We start from the raw sequence: 20,370 nt of genomic DNA on the forward strand, positions 1-20,370 counted from the left end.
ACCATTGAAACGGTCTAATGATCTCAACGCCCTCATTCCGTTGGTGCATTTCACTCGTTTCGTGTGCCTCTGATATGATATCTTGCTCACTGGAGTGTAGATGAACTTTTTACAGAGCTCAGCGTTATGTTGTATGCTAGGATTGTCCTTCTATGAGGTCCTTCCTGATAATGAAATTATACCAATAGATTCCCGAAAAATGCATCCACACAGACTCGGTAAACCTATCAACCCGAGAAGCTCTCTCTGCTATAAACCGCCGCAATAAATACTGTAGTTGCAATATAGTAGTGAAATTGTTAGTTAATGTATTGCAAGGATTAGAACTTTATACAAATGTGAACCAGTTCTATATACGTATAGCGTTAAATGGAAAACAGATAATTTCTATATCGTATTTTTCAATTCGCTTATATCTCTTCTTTATTATATTAAAAAGCGTTATAAGCTTGCAGAACTACGAAGCCCATTCTAAGATTCCGATCTATTCATGTCAGCTTCTTTTCAAATTCTTCATTTTAGATACGTTGCTGTAGATAGTCAGTCGAACTATTTTTAGGAAACTTTAGAACTAGGAGTTTAAAATACTCTACATTTTAATCTACAACTTATTATTATTATTATCATTATGATTATTATTGAATTCGAGCACTACTGCTTTTTTTTAAAAAAAAAACCGGCCGCTAATGTTTGTCGGCACTTCGCTCGCGCTCTTTAACAGGCTCAGGTACATCCGCTTTGCCAAGTGATCGAATAAAATTTGCAACTACAGACTGCATTTCTGGGCCAAGTGGGATATAGCGGTGGCCCAAGCCAAGGCTTTATAGAAGTGTGGCTTCACAGGGCATAGGGTTTGAAGGCGCTCGAATAACTTGACGCCAAGGGAATAAGGCACTATGGCGTCATCGGGAGAGTGCATGACAAGAACAGGCAAACGAACCGATTCCACAAGTTGGTCTGATTCAAAAAACGTGTCGTCATCTTTTCGAAGCGTATCGAGTATCATTGAAATCCCTGCTCACCGCGAGACACAATACAGTCGCTGCTCATAAACCAAACATAGACGAGTTGAGTGGAGTAAAATTTTTCCAACGAAAAAAAAACGATGTTACATTTTGAAAAACCAGAAAATAATAGGAACAAAATATCTGGGCAAAGGCCATACCTCAGTCATGTTTGATTTTGTGGGTGTAAACGAAATCGTAGAAGACATGTGAAAAATGTACGTCAACTGTAGTGATCCGCAAACGTCCAAATACTAAGAATATTATATTATGGACAAATCTTATATTTAGAGGAGCTAAAAATGTAACTTCCTTATGCATTTTGCAGAGTTCCACAAAGGTTAATAAGATGCGATCGACATCTGAAAGGTTCACCTTTTAAGGGAAATATCTTAGTTAGCTTTCATGTCACATCGCCTGTTATTGTTTAATTGTCACTTGGAGAATCGCAAAATATCTACTGTCGCGGAAAGATTCAATGACGTCCAAACCATACGGTAAAATATAACATATCAAGCACTGAATTTACCAGGGAGATATTTATAGGGCTTTCCAATGGGAAAGTCCAAAGAGGCCTCAACGATCGAGTTGAACGGAGATTCCCATGGGGCTTTGTTTTAACTTGGTTAATGCTTCTGCGAGCTGCATCACTATAGCAGTGCCAAGAGAATGCCCCCAGATAAGAATGCGCGACTCATCGTCTTTCAACAACCTTCGGACGTAGTAAATGGTCACGGTCGCGTCATGCAGTAGTCCTTTACGATCTGGAAGAAGCTAGATGTATAAGGCGCACATTACTCCTAATGGAAATAATGTGCAATGGATACGTTTAATAATAACATTGTAACGGCCAATGCTGCTCAGATGTTAGTCAAAAGGCACAACGATGTTCAAATTCGTTTTCATTTTAACATGAACGAATCAGCATCGCCGCACCTTAGTCGAATCTCCAAATCCTCGGTAATCGACAGCGAAAACATGGGCGTAAATTCTTTCACTTTGATAAAGTGTCTTATATAGTTCCAGTCGATAGTCACAAGCTCGACAGGCACCAAAGCCATAATAGTAGATGATGACAGCTCGCTTATCCAGGAACATCCATGACCCAGGCGCCAGACTCGAACAATTTTCTAGTTGCTTCCAGAAGCCTTTAGGAGGTATATACCACGTGCCTAGACGGGTATCACCCACCTGCACAATTGTACCAATGACAAGAAGTCAACTAAATTATTTCTCCCAGAGTAGTATAGTATCGTACGTGGTGCGTACATATGAATGTTTGTTAACAAAAATATAGCTCACTCTAGACATCCAAGCTCGATTCATATCTCATAACGAATAAAATTCACTCTCTGGTCAATTAAGATGATCAGCGTGGGTATAGCGTGGCGAAAAAAGAGACAGAACAGGAAAAAACATTTTAAAACAAACCTCGAGTCTTACTTACTTGAATTTGTTGTTTGACACTTTTGAACAATCCCTCAGCTCTGCTACAATAGTTTGGAAAACCTAACATACACCTAAAAGGCGTTTTCGCTAATGCCGACGGAAACAGAAGCTCTTTTGCTATCAGGCAGGATAATTACTCATGATGATATGAAACGTACCGACTTGATGTAGAAATTCTTGGCGTGTGGTGGGCCATACAGTTCTGGTTTGCTGTAGTCGTGGGATGGCCAAACGACAAACGTGCCGAATATGAGCGTACGCCGTACTAATGATGATAAGTAGAAGGCAGTAGGGATCACAGAGTAAGCGCTCAGGAGGATGAGCAGTAGCCATAAGATTGTTTGCAAGGTCCGGCGCCGTCTCACCATTCGGATTAGGGAATAGCTCTGTGTCATGGAACTTCTGTTACTACGTTATCTGCGCAAATGAAAAAAAGATGTACACACGCGTGGCTTGAACTAAGACAGTTCCGGATGAACTGAGGGCAGTGAACTAAAGTTCCGGACAGATGTTGTGGGCAGTAAAGGAAACATACTGTTTTCCGTGCAGACTAGAACAACGACTATAATCTTGATTGCCAGCGTCACATTGGGCCTGTGGGCTTATCAGCAGAGTTCAAACGATATGTGACGTGTATATCGAGCATTTATTATTATTATAGTACATAATATTTATTATAGAGCTCTTATTAAACTTATTCCTTATAATAAGCAATTGTAAGACTCATCATAGTTTCGTAAATATTATTAGATTAAACGTGTTATATTTTACAGAACAGAGAATCCGAAACATATGTTCAAACGACGAACGGGGTTTCGAAATATCTTACAACTTGGAAAAGTCTTACTAGCTCACCCATAGGTGTAAGGACAAGTTTTAGCGATATGCCACCAGCTTCATCTTGATGTTATGCACCGCCACTCAGCTTGCAATTGGATTTTGGCACTATCGGATTATGGGCTTTCATTTCAGCTGTATATATTTTGAACGAATATTCAAGCACCTTCCTGTTGCCAAAATCAGTACCGCCACGCAGCAGCACGCCCGTCTCGATCTCTTCCAGCCAACAACTATAAGCTTGCCATATACCTGCCTCTGACCCTGATCCTGCTTTGATACTACCCCGACTATTTTATGATTAAGTCTAATGCAATTAATTTAGTCAGTATACTTCCTCAAAAGATAGGTATGAGAAACAAGTAGGCTTACAACTTCGAGATAAGTTGAAGTTGATAAATATAGCTAACTCCGCATTTCGACATCAGGCAACAGAACTTACAACAAACTTCTAAACCATTATGTATGGTGTAACTACACAGTAGTTTTTTTTAAGAATTCTGATATTGTTTCGCGAAAGTTTACTAGGTTCGAATACCAGCGCAATGGCATTTCAGGCGGATCTAGAAAACCAAGACCTAAATAAATGATGCAATCCCTTGAGGGCCAGTTGAACCGGAAGATGCGATTTGCCGTACAAGGTGCGTTTGGCCTAACAACGACACTCCAGCTCTATGAGTTAACAGCCACAGTGTCTTATAGCACTTATAGCTTATATTGTATTTATAATACAGTTATTATTATAATCTGCTGTACATTAACGTCGTACGCATTTCACTTACGCTGAAAACGTCTAAGCTGTTTCTTTCACACAAAATCTTTCGAAATAGTACTTTACACAAATCATAATCTTTGGCATCAACACTTAGTTGTTCACTTGTATAACAACTCTGTCTTTGAGTCTACATTGAACGAAAGCCTAAGTTGCACTAATTTGATCCTTTAAGATGGGCTGGCAAAGTTCTACGGCGTATTACTTATACGTAACTGCATTCAAGAATTGGTATTTATAGGCATGGTGTAAACATAAACTGGTAAAAAAACATGATCGGTATTAACAAAGAAAGAGTCGTAGGGTAGCTGTCAGTTTCATTTCCTACCGACGGCCCATTGCGCGACATACGACATTGGGCGATGGTCCGTGGGTGGCGACCGTAAGTATGTATTTTGAAATAACAATTTCCTGTAACTTTTTTCTCTTTCACTACATTAGGATGAATGATGTTACAGGTCAAGTTCATTATACATCTGATGTTTACAACGGGTTATCAGAATGGTAAAAAAAAATGTTATCCGCTATGCACCTGGCAATGTTGTAGCGGATTCCAGCATCCCGAATTTTTACCAATTGCCATTGTGGCTGCATTATCAAATAAGGCATTTTTAGGCCAAAACTGCAGGTACACTTGAAAATGTTTAGTGCTTTCATTCATATGTAAAAATGTGGATGACTTATTTGTTTCTTGAATGTTACGTATTATTTTGTTATTTATAATTGTATTAGGCTGTTGCATAAGTAATAATTTTCAAACGTTTTCTTTTCCTTTGGTTGTTTCTTTACCGTTCAGTAATGCTATCTTTCCTTCATAAGCTGTTGTAAGTTTATTGGGCAATGAATGGAATTCTTCATGGAGTTCGGGTTCTAAAGACGGGTGACCCTTGTGAACAAACGTGCGTTTTCGGTACCTGCTCTCTTTGGCGTTTGTCGAGGCCAAGTTTGCTGACGCAGCGCGGACGTCTGTCGTGTGGATCGCATGCTCAAGCAGATTGCTCAAAAGTAGGTTGTGTCGCCCAATAACGCTACCTTGAAACTGCAAAATGCACCTCTCCGGTCGGCTACCCGAGGTCGATGGGGACCATTTTGAGGCATTCGTAAAGAAATATAGCCGATCAGCGATCCTTGAATTAGCTCAAAAGATAAACCGCAGTAATAAACACATCCACAGACACCTTACTTCTATGGGATTTGCTTAAAAATTGGCAGCCTAGGTGCCGCATAGACTAAGCAAAGGGTACTGGCAAACATAACTTCTCATTGTCTCTCAACAACTCGCCCGGCATTAAGCAGCGTAAAGTCACAATTGCAAGCTTTTACATAGAATTGTTGTTGTTTTAAGATATGACGTCGCTATGTCAATGTGAAGCAGAGAAGGGAAGGTGAACTTCGAGACATATGTCTAGGCCCATAGTTGAGCTAGATCGTCGCCCTAAAACGCCCACAAGTTGCATTTGGAAAAGCCGAAAAGGCCTTGGACACTAGAAAATGTTTGAAACAGGATGGACTGTCAATGAGGGTCTATATATCATTTGTCCCGAAAGAACGAAACTATCCATCAGAAAACACTAGATGAAGAGGACCAGGTCATCTTTATGACGACGCCAGTTTATATATGTTACACCCGTTAAAGTCGCATTGGGTGAGAGATTCTTTTGTACCCACCACTCTACAGATTTCAGGGTGAAAAATTACCATCGTTATTAATTATTCGAGAATGAAATTCGTAGTAGTTTATTTGGCAACGAGGAGGATCTCAAAAACTAGCTGCAAATTTTTTAAGAGTTGGCCGGAACATTCCTGGCAAGACAGAAGAAACGATTTAAGCGAGAAATGCAAGAAGGTCAGTCATAAAGAATGATGGCGCATTTTTCGCTAGCTGGGGAAAAAACGGATCTAACTATGTGTGTTTCTCCACCTGGTAACGCGGTTTTTGAGTTGAAAATACGTGATCGCTGCTGCGCTGCGTTCGCCCTAGTTGGATATCTCAGCTGAGCGATTGGCGTTGTTTTCATTGTCACCAGGTGGCCATCTTGTACGTTCGCGAATGGTGGTGACATTAGGATTTTTTGCGATTTGCGAGTGACCAACAAGTGATGGTCGACTTGTTTTATGATTTTTCCGTTGTGCTTTGTCAACTCTCGGCCATGTTTGAGTCCCTATCGTCGTCATCTGTGAGCCGGCACGATTTTCAGTGAGTAAGTTCATCTCTGGCTCGCTCTTCTGATGCATCGTTGGGGTCGATGCACTGCTGGGTTGCGGACTATTTGGTACTGTTAAGATGATGCTTGCTACAGATACAGGCGTTGAGAATTATTCGCTCTATCACTTGTGCTAACGATCACAATAAAGCGTCGTATATTTCCAATTATTTAATACCCGTTGCTGTACAGATTCTTGATGTTCTCGATAAAGCATCCATGGGTTGTACTCAAACCTGTTGCCCGACCACTAGAAATTGCGATGACTGCGCGCTTTTCGCGCGGAATTTTCATAGTTTGATGAACTTGCTCCTTGAACTATGATATGCCGTTCATAGCTTGTCCACCTTCAGCCCATTGTAGTTTTGCTGGTGTCCGTCGAAGCCATCTATCTGTTCCAAGATAAGTTACATTTTGCAGCTAGTGCTACATTCAGGTGTTTGCTTTAAACCTGCTAATCACTATTCCCCGTGGTACCATGAAGTACCGACGTATCTGCCCATAGAAGTCGAAGCTATGCGGTCTCGACCGTGTGACTTTAGCAGCGTCTAGTAAAGCCCGCCTCTACCATATAAAACCGACAATATTTGAGCATCACCAAAAGAGCAGTGTGTGTCATTGAGCGTGTGAATGTGATATCGTAGTCTCTACCTGGCGCTGTTACGTGAACGTAGCTACGAAACGTATCTCAAGTTGTCCAAGTTGACATAAAACGATGACATTTTGTATGGTAAACGATGGCATGCACGAAAACAACAGATGAGGTCAGTTGTTTCGCTGGATCACTCGAACTTTTTTAGTGACGTGGTATTTCATTAGTTGCAGTAGTTAGTAGTGGCCAAAGTATACTGGACAATGTTTTGTTTCTTAAACAGCTTTCGAAATTGTCTTTGTCTTGCCGCACAGCCGTATTTAGACTTTCAACTTAAATCAGTTCTTCTAAGCCAAAAGCATTTCGTACACAACTTGAGATTTCATATTTTTCTTAAGTGTGCTTATTCTGGCGAATATTGTAATCGACAAGACATTTTCAATTGAAGAAATTTGTCGGAGCTACATAAAAGGTGTGTCGGTCCATGATGTTGCCTATGGTTCTTGTGTCGAGCGTTACCCTCGCATTTCTGTCTCCTGTTTATTTCCGGAAAGCAGCATGGCGTAGGGTTTTCGTTCTAACCAACTACCTCAATTTGAAACGTTTTGTTGGAGACAAAGGTAAGGTAAATAAAGTTATAAAATAGAAATCTATAAAAGGAAAAAACGTGTCAGTTCTTTCTAAACTTGTGCATCACGTCTTTCATAACTGTGAGCCTATTTATGTGTTGCTTTGTATAATAACTCGTCGGTAATACCTGAACTCCAGGAAAATGTCCAGCTTCGTCTTAATGTGATACTTCAACAATATATCTCTCAGATACCTTTAATCGCAAAATTTTGGCAATGAAAACAATACTACTCGCTAGCTAACTATTAGGTTATATATCTCTGTTGACAAAAGATTTCTTCAAAAAAATACCCAACGTTACTGATAAATTTATTTTAATAATTAAGTAAAGATAAATGGTTCACCTAACTTTTTCACGTTCGATAAAAGGTGCTGTTTCTGATGGGTATGTTTGTCCAACTCAGGGCCTAAACTGCTCACGAATAATTTTTAAAATATTTGTTAATTCGTAAATAACCGTGAGTATAATAATTATAACAAATTTACGAATACGCATCAGTTTCCTTGTGTTGAACCATATTAGAAAAGAAGACTTTCTGATAAAGTCGGATCGCTGAAGTGCGTTGCATTAAAACAGGCTAACAATATTAGAAATACAGAAGCCAGAAACTGCCAACAAGTGTAAAAGGTGCAAAAAGGCTCAAAAAATTTTACCATTAGAGCCCATACAGACGGCCCTATCGGAAATTAATATTCTTCTCTTTAAACCGGCGAATAATTTGTGTATCTCGAAGTTTAGGTGTACGATAGATGGCTTTTTGAGCCTGCTTGATACGTTTTCAAGCCATCTAAATCTAAGCCCTACTGCGGATCTTGCGGGTTACTTCATGAAAGTCTTTTTTTTGGCTTTTCGTAGGTCGCAGTAACGCAGGCAATCGAGTCTGAGCAAAAAATTCGTGTTAGTTCAGCGCGAAAAATTTGAGTAACAACTAATCTTCGCTCAAATTCTGAGGACGACGCGCTGTTTTTCGCCATAATTAGTTTCTCGCTTTGATTTATGAACGACCAGAAGCTGCTACCATAGGTGCCTTTTCATCTTACAGATCCATAAACGGGTTGCCGTTTAAATTGTTTTTCAGTTACCGTGCCGTATAGCGCGAATAGTTGCACGAGTATGAGCACGGATTCGATTCTGGTATCGGCAGCCGAAAACGGGATTCAGGCAACAAAAGTCCGCCCTAGAGAAAATCGAAAATGATAAAAACGTGCCGGCAGAGTTGCACTGAAAACGCTGGAGCTATCCAAAAAGTTGCAACGTCGATACCGGGGGCCTCATTCTATTGTAAGCGGAGCAGCAACGCATAGGCTCGTGAGAGACTGACCGAAATTATTTACGGAGCTGAAAAATGAAAATATATCTTAAAGTAATCACTATTAGGAGACAGTATTTGGTAAATAGTCTAAGATATTATCAAAACGTTTCTCAAGAAAGCCGATATTAGTAAAATCGTTAATGCTATTTTAGGAGCGTTCGAAGGATCTGGCTTGTTCTGGTGCACACGATTTCGCAGTAATTTTACAAAGCTCCATTTTCCCTGTATACGTCACTATCACTACGTACTAATAAGCTTTTCATTGAAAGAATTACGAGTAAAAAAAAATTACGAGCAAGACGCTATTTTCTACTCGCCCCGATCGAGTACTCATCTAATCATAGTTGCGTCTACTAGCCATTTTATTTCATATATTAGCTACAGATTCTCGATAAAATGATCCCCACAATTACTTATAATTCTCTTGTTATACAAGTGAGTTCATTGTGAACACAATAAAACACGACCGCTTAAAATAAGTGGTCTAAAAATTACTTGTCGATTAGGATGTATTTAACTGAAAAAAGGTCTATTACGAAGTGATATTTTTATTTTGATAAATAAGCCACACAATGTTACACACTATGTACGACTGTACCCCCATCCACAGTCTTGCACCCCAAAGTTTTGGGTCCATCTTGCACACAAATGCTTTGATAAAAGGAAAATGTACGTTTGAAGATGACTAACATAGCGATTCGGTCGACGCATTGAACCAAATGATGAAGTTAACAGCCTCAACGTTACTCAGTTTCCACCTAAAAGTCGTTTAGTCTTCTGATGCAGTCTGTCTGCATACCTATCTCCGTGCCTTCAACAGTTGTCAAATGTCGCTACTTCGGTCTTCTCCCCTTTTAAAAGCTCATAACTGTAAATACCTGTATGTTCAACGATTAATTCACTATAAAATATTTCGATGGGATACAAATAAGATTACCTTTACTTTATATGCTAGAAGCGTACTACCTGCAGAGCTCAGCACTCAGTCCAGAGCTTTAGAGCGTTGTAGACGTATTTTCATCTATATCTGTAAGCTTCTCCCTGGATCACTTATTTGATTAGTATTTAGCTTTAAATTCTACTGTCACATTAAGTTGCGTAGCTAAAACAGTTTCGCGTTTCGATCCACAGTTATCGCTATTTGTATGTTAATGGCGTTGAGCCGGTCTCTGTAGAAGCCCCAAGGCCAGTTTCGTCTCCGCTAAAATCGTGAGTTAATATTTCTTCAGGCGTTTGTAGTTTTGTAATTATTCGATCCGCTCGTTTATCAGGTACAGGTTTATTAAATGACTGAATAAAATCTGCGACCGCAGACTGCACTCCTGGGTCAAGATGAATATAGCGATGGCCGGGCCCGTATGTGTCGTTTACTTTATAGAATCGTGGCTGCACGGGGCACAAAACTCGAAGACGCTCAAATAATTTTACGCCAAGAGAATAGGGTACTAAGGCATCATCAGGGGAGTGCATAATGAGCATAGGCAAACGAACTGATCCCGCAAGTTGTTCCGACTCGAAGAACGTCTCGTCATCATCACGAAGCGTGCCGAATATCGTTGAAATCCCTGCGAATCGATAGAAGAAATTATCTATGACCTTGTAAATAACTAAGTATGCGAGACGCAATTCAGTTTTTACTAAAACAAAAAATCGGACTGGAGGATAAAATTGGAGCACCATTCAATGAATGAAAAAAAAAAGCAGAAAAAACATCTAGTATAGATATTAACATTTTAAAACGCATTTCCACGCTGGCGTCTTAGCGAAAACCTTAAACTTAAATTATGTGGGAAGAAGCCAGATCACAGTAGACATATATAATGTATGTACATGAGTTATAATCAGTAAATGTTCAAGCACCGAAGAGAGCATACCATTGAAGATTTGGTTATTCAACCAGATTGAGGTAGATATTTTGTGACGGAGAAATCATATACGATTCCAAATTAATAAATATCTTCGGCATATTTTGGTACAAAAAAGGTTAAACTTTTGAAGAAATGATTTAGCTAGCCTGTATCACCTCTTTTCGTCTATCAGTCATTTAAAAAATTCTAAAATATTTTATTCTCATAGAAAAAGCTTATGTGTTGATTATATTGCAGATACAAAATATAAAGCGTTTGGTCTTACCAGGGAAGTACTTGTAGGGCTTTCCCAACGGCCACTCTAAAGAAGCCTCGACAAGCGAGTTGAACGGAGCTTCCAGTATAACTCCCATTGGATTTCGTTTTAATTCGGTGAAAGCCTCTGCAAGCTGCATGACTACAGCTGTACCTAGAGAATGCCCCCAGATAAGAATACGCGACTCGTCATTTTTTAACAGTTTTCGGACGTAGTCAAAAGCCACAGTCGCGTCATGCAGTACTCCCTCACGATCTGGAAGAAGCTAAATTCGGAAAACGCGCATTGTTTTTTTTATGAATATTATACATATTAAACAATATAAGGCATAAAATAATTACTGCAATGGCAGCGCTCCTCGCATGATAAGCCTGAAATCATAGATGTTTGCGTTGTGTAAATTTGTTTTAATTCTTGTAACAAAGAGTTCAATTGCACCCGTACTTTGGTTGAATCTCCAAATCCTCGGTAATCGATAGCAAAAACATGGGCGTCAAGTTTTTCACTCTGCGAAAGTGCCCTATATAATCCAATTCGGTAGTCACAGGCTCGACAGTTGGCATGGCCATGATAGTAGATTATAACAGGTCGTCGATCTTGGAACATCCAGGCCTCAGGCTCTCGACTAGAATGCCTTTCTAGTTGCTTCCAGAAGCCTTTAGGGGGTATATACCACGTGCCTAATCGGATATCACCTACCTGTGCAATTGCATCAATAATCGAACGTAAATAAAATTATTATTATTCTTGGAATATCATAATCTTATGATTATATAGCGTAATTACATAATGACTATTACATGTATATATCGAGAAGGACTGGGCCGTTGGTCGGGAACTGTAAAGGTATTAGCTAGCGGCTATTGCATTTATACCCTAACCGCGTCCGAACTATTCGTTTTTATTATTTATATCTTTGATCGTAACACTCGGCCATCGCTACCAGCCGCGTCCACGCAACACTCCCCCATGCCTCGCGTGCGGTTGCGCCATTCGCAGTTTTGCGTCCTATTGCTACAGTGCCTGCCAGCTAGCGTCCTTCCTGGTAACTGCACGAGTCCTCCGACGTGAACTTTTGCCTATCATGACGTCTTCATAGCCCGAATCCAACGACTTGGCACGGTGTGTGGTCATTTACTCCTCATACGACATAAATCTGATTGCTTTCGCCGGCTGATTCTCCTTTAATCGCTGTTTAGCATGCCAAGTCGTTGGATTCGGGCTGTAAAGAACCGCTGTTCGTCCAAGGCTGCTGATCAGGGCTTTCATACCGTAGCTGCACCTGAAGTAGCAGCTTTTATTCTTTACATCCTTGACCATATATATATAACATATTAATTCTACAATAATAGATACGAACATGAAGGTTTGCAGGAAGGCAGCAGGAAATATTAGCTAGGTTTGAACTAAACTGAATTATCTAAACAAACCGAAGTATCGCAAAAAAAGCTTTTGTTAAGATCCATTACACAGTCACATTCTAAGTTTTAAAGTACAAAATGATATAACTGAGGAAATTCGATAATAGTTATAAGTATGACTATATCTACAGCAGATCAAGATGCGAAACCTAATCTTAAACCTGATTATGGACCACGGAAGTTTAATTTCGCAATTTTAAAAATGTAACATAACTTTACGAGGCGCCTTTGCTGACACCCATGGTAACAAAGACTCCTTTTTAATATACAACGTTAGTAATCACTAGAACAGTGCGATACATGCCGAGTTGATGTAGAAGTTCTTAGCGTGCGGTAGGCCATACGATTCTGGTCTGCTGTAGTCATGGAATGGCCATATGATATACGTTCCGAATATAAGCATACGCCGTAACTGTGGAGACAGGTAGAAAGCAACGGGCAGTACACAGTAAAAGCCAAGAAGTGCGCGGAAAAGTTTGAAAATGCATCGTGAATTCCAAAGCAGTCTCATCGCTCCGATCGGGAAGCGTCCACCTATTATAGAATTCTCGTCCCTACGTCACCTGCATGGGAAATTGAAAACAGCACGTATTGTACATACATTGTGTAAAGCATAATACACTACAGTCTTCAATTTGCCTTTGTTATTTAGTCTCATTAGTGTTATTAGGAAAGCTAACAACACTGGCTTTAACGGTACATTGTTTTTAGGCAGCCTGTTCCTCTAGATGATAAAAATAAGCTCGAATACTGCTTTTCCAGTGGTCTCCGAAAACTACTTCTATAAACGCCACATTGTACTTGCTACATCACCAATATAGTGTTATATATATATATATATATACATACAATAGTGCTACACAGAATCATCTATAGCGTGTTACTATAGTTGTTATCTTTGATGATGAGCCGTTGTGACGCTCACTACAGGTTTTATCTTCTACTACCAAATCTAAGCTTTATTGGGTTAGACATTCTTTATTTAAGAGAAGTAGAATCATTTTATGATGAATGCATGTACCTCCGATTGGAGGTTCAAGATGGCCTACAACCCATTGAAGCTTAACAGAAAGTCTCATTTGTTTGCCCCGAAGAAGCGAAAATAGCGTCGTGAACTTACCATCATTTCCATTCTGCCAATTTGAAGCACTCGAGGTTGCCCGTTTCGTCGATTTAAATCATTGAAAGTAAACTTCAGAACAGATGGTCAATCGACTCTTTATTACCAAGGCCGTTACTGTAACCTCGCAGTGCGTCAGAAACGGATTCTTCCAGCGAATTAGGTTTTCAGCTTGGAAAAAAGCAGACATAATATTGAAGCTAACGTGGGACGCATTTCGTCCAATGCACACATGTGAGCCCCGTCACTCAGCGGGTAGCGCACGCTGCACAGCACAAGAGTCGTTATGCAGACGAAGACAAAATGAATGAAAGCCACATTGTATGATCCTACGATGCCGTTGGCACAGTCAAAAACCAGCACAGAATCATCCCGAAAAGTTCCCGCTTATACGTTTTCTCCCCTTGTCTCTAATCGTTGCACACGAGATCGATGCCAGTACACGAAAAACTCATATGGAAACAGTTACTTAGAGGTGCCGATAAGCTGACTTGCTTCAGTGAATGATATGAGTGCACAAAGTATCACTGTTTGTGAGAGTTAATTTCGTTTAGACGCTTCAAGCAAATGGAAATATAGGCATACTGCGTTTTCTAAAACGTATATATGAGAGAGCCTTAATATATTGCTTCTTCAAAAAAGTCTCTATTGATTGCATACAACGAACGTCTACGAAGACGTAGAGAAAAGCGTGCTTTTCTTTACGTCTTCATTGTGTTCTCTCGAGTTGTATGCGCCTCAATCCTTAGGTGGCGTTCGTGAGATTTCATTGCTCCAAAGGGCAGATACATTACAGTTCCTGTTATAGTCTGCTCTGAATAGGCTCGGTTCCAACAGTGATATGACGATTCAATCAAGAACATCGAAACTAGTTACTTTGTGTCTTCAAATATTATAAACTGAATACATACGAGCAAAGTAATCAAGAAAACGATCCCGAAAATTAATTTTCGACATATTACAGTTAATCCATATCGAAGGTAATATTAGTGATTATGTTATATTCCAAGATGAGCTATGACTTTTTGTAAGGAATATGGTTAACAATCTTTGAATCATAAAAATTTACAAAAACGAGCATTTCATTACATACGTACAGTCATTACAATTAGCGTGTATACTAACGTGATAGTAAATAAAATATATATGTATATTGTTACTTGTCCAGCTTTGATGCCTGTCCCTAGCAGCCGATTTATTTTCTCAACGAATTGCACTATCAACAATGCTGGATGCTGACAGCGCATTTAGCTTAGAATAACTGCTGGTTTGCTGTCTGACACATACTGATCTCCTTGACGTGCGCCGCTGGGCGGTAACTTTTAGCTTACGCGAGGGCGGGCACTTTCAAATAACTATTTCTCCAAACCTCTCTCTTATTCACTATATCACCACAGATAACTTACACGTAACAAGCGCTTACAAAAGACTAAATATACATGTGAACGTGAATTATTTAAAAAATAATTTTTATTAAAAGTATTGGTCTAGAACAGTATGAAAGATTTTGGAATATTTATAATCGCGCCTTATTCACATTTCGCATTTTGGGCAGTTCATGAGTATCCAAAGATGCATGTTCTACTTTCACGTAGGAGCACACAATACCCTTGTAGTCTTGGGCATGCAAGATTTTACCTGATTTAAGTAGCCAGCGGTACGCTGTATCTGTTTTCCAATCTGCACGTTTAGCTTGATATATTTTATGTATACAAGGCAGTTTTTCCCGTCGAGTTGGGCAAACTGCCATAATGGGAATAATTTGGATAAATAAAGGAAACCAGGTCAATATAGATATAGAGTTAATATACAAAAGGAAGGAGCGAAAGTAGACTCAAGTTTAAAGCAAACAGACCCGTAGTTGGAACAGAGCTGACAAATGAGCAAGCTTACAATTTTTAGCTGTAAAAAAATGCAACATTTAGCGACTATTTAAACACACTTGGTAGTTTTCGGAACTGCCTTTGTGTGCAATACCTCAAATTAGACCGTTTTAGTATTTCGAGTCTTAAATGAACTCGGTATGCACCAGACACTCTCCAACAAACAAACAAATACTTAGAAAATTGAGCTTTTTTTTAATCGAAAGTTGTCTATCAATCAAATGTTAAAAAAGATTATAGTAAGGAATTAATTGTAAATTATTGCAGTTAAAACATGATGGAGATATTGAAGTTATTGGCTAAATGTAGTCACCTAATATTTTAAGAAACAAAATACTATTACAAAAAAATCTAAATGGTTTGTTTATTTTTTGTGATCATATACTGAAAGGCTATCGCCTGAAACGGAGGCAAGGAGAGTTAATGGATAGGTAATCTTAGGTACTCACTAAACTCGCCTAAAGTTACAAATTTATCGTACTATTTATGCCACATTGCATATTGCTACAGAATGACAGATATGATGTACGTGTTTGCCTGCTAAGATTAGAATCACATGGTGGCCTAGGTGCGAGTCCAGAAGTTACGTCTAAATACGGTTTGGCTCATTTTGTACGAGGTGTGTAGACAGAGGCATCTGTTATTCGCTTTTACCTTTACATGCTTTATATTTATGTTTTACGTACAGGACCAGCATATCTGCTATCTATGTAAGGAACTGATAAGAAACCTATGTTTTAGGTTCTTTCCTAAAGATACGCCTTGAAAATTAAAAGAAGCATCTATTTAGCTTACGTCGCGTAAACTTTTGCTTCTTAAGGTTATAGGTATTGCATAAACAAAAACCCAAGTTTGTCAGATTTTTCTTTTATGTCGAGACCTGTGCAGTCTCCTATGTAATTATCGTACTAAGATGACTTTTCAGGCAGCAGATAGATAACCGTGCTTATGCAAAATAGAATGTCAAGTTGATACGTTGCTACCTAAAACCTTTGCTTCCCATACAATCATCTGAGCTATCCATACAGGTTCTCTATCCAAAAAAGAACAATTCCGCCGGCTGAAAGCCAACAAAGGCTCTAGTTTTACTATTTTTTTTTTAACTAACAGATACTTCAAGAAACTGCACCTACGAATGTAATAATCATATATGATCAGGACTACGTATTGCGTGAGTGCATTCCTACTGTTATAAATCACTAATTATAATTCTAGGTCACTTTGTTCAATGATAGTCTTATTTAAAAGTGAAGACATTATGTACTTGCAAATTTGGTGTATAAAATTATCAACGAGGTTATTTATTTCCGGATTTATGTCTATGCTACCCTTTCATCCCTATGATAATAGAGTGCAAATGATTATTTTCACAATCACTTACGCCCCATTATCATTATTATCTTGTTTTCCTCATATTAAGAATTTAGCTAATAAACGTATAGTGAAGTAATACGCTATTATATTATATATTGACTTCGTTAGTCACTCAATCAGTGACATCGCTCTGACATGGTTTTGCTATAGCGCTGTTTACGTGTGGCCCCGTGAGTAAAGTGCTTTTGATTCATGTTCTACTTTCGCTGTGCGATACGAGTGTAAAAAAAAGCTCAGTCAAAATAGTAATTATGATTTCTAATATTATACTTAGGCCTTTATTTTAGGCCTATTTTAGACTTAGGCCTTTACCTTCCACTGTCCTTACATATAACTAATATAGCCTTTATATAATGCGTAAACTAACGATACGCAACAAAAAGTTTTATGGTGAGATTTTAATTACATTTGCCATTGCTGATGTTCGTAGGTGTCTGTTACTGGTGCCAGCTAATCGTATGTAGACTTGCCAACGCATACTTATAGACTAACCCATAAGCTTTTGTTGTGAATCCGTTTGTATATGATAGTATGGTTTGGCCCTAACGGCTGCAGCATCCTTACGTGTGATAGCCATTACTAAACCGAGCCTGCCTGCCACTCGTACTCAGATATAAACATGTGAGTATACTTCTTGCACTGCAATATTTCTGGGGCTGTTTGTTATCAGGTATTATATCAGACTCATTTAAATATCATCATATATATCTATCCATAGACACAATTAACGGCACCCATAAAATTCGCACGTAACAAACATCTAGCTGAAGACTGTTATACTTTTCAAGTGTTTCCTTTTTTTTCGTTAATCGTTTCTTTCTTGATTGCGAAAGGCGGATCGCTAGTACTGCCACTGGTTCTACATAGCACTGGCGTTCTGCCTCCTTTTTCCATACCCGCAGAACAAATTAAAAACATTGTTTTCTCCAGTCATTTTCCCGTTAGTTTTTTTTTAATGTTCACTTTTTGAGTATCTGTTCAGTCTCACGCAGCTTTTTAGACCAGCCAAACAGCGTGTTAAAGCTTGCATCCAAAATATTCTCGACAATACGAAAAGCTCAGTCATGCGAAAAGGTATTATTGAAATATATTTACCAACGAAACTGTACGCAGCTGACCCCCTCTCTATCGACAGTATATTGCGAAAACCATGAATGGCTTTCAGATGTAACATAACACATATATTGTTGGTTATACATGATATAGGTGTAGTTTTTATGCCACATATCTACTATTACGCAATACACGGTCTGTTTTTGCAGTTTGCTGATAGCCTCATTCCGCTGTTCAGTATTCAGCCCATTGAGACGCCTTCGTCGAAGTAAAGGAAATATATGATTTGTCTTGCTTAAAATGGTAATAAATAATACTGATAATAGGAATAATAATAATATAGCATGCAAACACTAAAAGTGTAACAATAATCATTGCTGCAATGTTTATGAGGTTAATGTCTTAATGAGCAGTATATCGTGTTTAGAGTGGTGTGTGCTATTATTATTGAGAGGGTGTGCGTTTTATCTTAAAATAACATTGTTGTAATAACAGATGTAACTGATATCTTGGCGTAAAGCGGGTCGTCTCCATGATTACTTTTGTTCGCTTCTTCGGGACCTTTAGATTTCCTTATTATTCATTATCGTCTATTATTGTTCCCGATGTGTTTGTATACCCCATTTTATATCCTATTCATACTTCTTGTCTAATGCGTACTTCCGTAACTATATCCCTACTATTCCACAATATCGTTTATCTATGTTGAGCATATGATCGACAGGCGCAGACCATATAGATGAGAGGTGCAAAGTCCTTCCTTTTTTAATTTTGTAATACGTGAAAGTTATGAGTCATTTGTGGAATCCTTACAGAAATTTCTTTTATCTTTTTAGCGATGAAAACTTGTCAATAAAGGTGTTCATTTTAGTTCATTCGTCCAAAGTCCAAAGAGTTTGAAGAAATTGATATGTTTTCACCAAGTTTCTGAAAGGGGTTACTAAAGGTATGAAGTCGGCCTCAAACATTCGCTGTCCGCCTCATATGCATACACTTGGATGGCAAGGTTAAAAGTGATTACTTCAGCATGGAAGCTGGTGCTGGCGTTCTAGGTGGACTCACCGTGAAACGTGCTAATGATTCATTCCAATGTGAAAATTGGTTAACGCCAGCCATTACGGTTTTTTGTCATTCCTTTTGGATTTTCAAAGTTCTTGATAGTTGCTTATATAATATCTTCAACTGTTAATTAATGTAATTAGTTCCTAGGGCCACTTTTCTTCACACTGCTTCGAATAGCCGTGTCAGCACTGGTAATCTATGCGTGGTGCTGCAGCGGTGCACTCAATTGCTATTTTCATTCAGTATCAAGCAGTATGTCAATGACGTAACCGATCAATCAATATATTTTTCTTATTAGGCCATCTCTCTTTATCTCATGTATATAATATATGTATATATATATATATATATATATATATATATGCATGTAGATGATCACACAATTGTAAGCGCAATGCTGTTAAAGCTCCTCCGTATATATATGTACATTGCTGTCTATACAATTTGCTCTTTTTTGCAAAATTAAAATGATTGATCATTAATAATAGTCGCTATGGCTATATATATCGAATACTGTACAGGCGCTTGTTTTTCGTAATATACTTTATAAGACTAGTAGTGCAAGAAACAAGTACCCATTCGCGTAGTGCAACAGATGAGAGATCGCCGGTTATGAGTTGGGTCAAATAGATCGTTTAGCTAGCTCACTTACTTTGCTTTACAGAACGAAACCTTACAAGTGATCGTGGGATTTTTGATCGCAAATAATAGCATGTTTAATTCGCTTGGCCAACATATAATAATAAGGTTGAATTTGTACGCCGGTACACAGAGGGAACTATCGGAGAATTCAAAGGATAAAACGGTGAATCATAAATCCAATACAACGTCACAAAGCGCCCACAGGCATATCTAATAAAGTTATATTTTTTCGCTGTTTTTCGTTATTCTTCTCTTTGCCACTGAAATAATCCATTATTCATAGATCATTGATTAAACGGACCATTAATTGAAAGCAACATTGTTTGTGTCGTATTCAACACAATCAATCACATCACGAGTAGCATATGCGCTACCTCCGCGTACATATACTCCGTAGATATATGCATGCCATTCACTAACAGTTGCTTATTCAATAAGAGTAAATTTTTAGATATTACAGATCATCTGCTTTGTGTTATTGAATTTTCTGCACAGCCGGTAGACTTCAGTGACTTATTTGCCACGTGAGACGGGATCTACTAGGCAAAAACAAGCGTTTCCTCATATTAACGCGACCATGATGCTCAGATACGCCGCTCCGTTTCGCCACTGACACATACTTTTATCGACCTTAAATGAGCGGCTATAGATCAATTTGGTAGCACCGGTCTAAATATTGTAGAACTACCTTTTTATTTTCGTTTTTGTTGTTGGTGTGGCATACTTGAATAGTAAGTTATCGTTATTCCTACATTAAAAAAAAACAGGAAATATTCAAATATCTGGGCGATCAACTCTTCGCGTTTTTATGGTAGTGTATTTTATGACCTATTAACGTCGTTCTGTTCATCATAGGATAAAGTTTTTAGAGCACTTTACTTTAAAATTAT

At 38.6% G+C, this 20,370-nt stretch overlaps 1 protein-coding gene and 1 long non-coding RNA gene across 2 annotated transcripts; one reads left to right on the forward strand and one right to left on the reverse strand.

Moving 5' to 3' along the window:
* The first annotated feature begins 7,039 nt into the window (after positions 1-7,039).
* Positions 7,040-9,295, forward strand: LOC111271581 (uncharacterized). Its single transcript, XR_002686957.2, has 2 exons — positions 7,040-7,478; positions 8,568-9,295. It is a non-coding gene; the product is annotated as an uncharacterized LOC111271581 (long non-coding RNA).
* Positions 9,296-9,333: 38 nt separating this feature from the next.
* Positions 9,334-19,194, reverse strand: LOC111271580 (lysophosphatidylserine lipase ABHD12; the record flags this gene model as incomplete). The annotated part of the gene is given in 6 exon segments (XM_022852473.1): positions 9,334-10,366; positions 10,935-11,190; positions 11,370-11,624; positions 12,651-12,909; positions 13,467-13,731; positions 14,592-19,194. Coding segments are annotated over 4 exon segments (1,146 nt in total). The 3' UTR covers positions 9,334-9,938.
* Positions 19,195-20,370: the final 1,176 nt, after the last annotated feature.

Source organism: Varroa jacobsoni, unplaced genomic scaffold (genome assembly GCF_002532875.2).
Source record: "Varroa jacobsoni isolate VJ856 unplaced genomic scaffold, vjacob_1.0 contig00775, whole genome shotgun sequence".
In the NCBI taxonomy this organism is placed as follows: domain Eukaryota; kingdom Metazoa; phylum Arthropoda; class Arachnida; order Mesostigmata; family Varroidae; genus Varroa; species Varroa jacobsoni.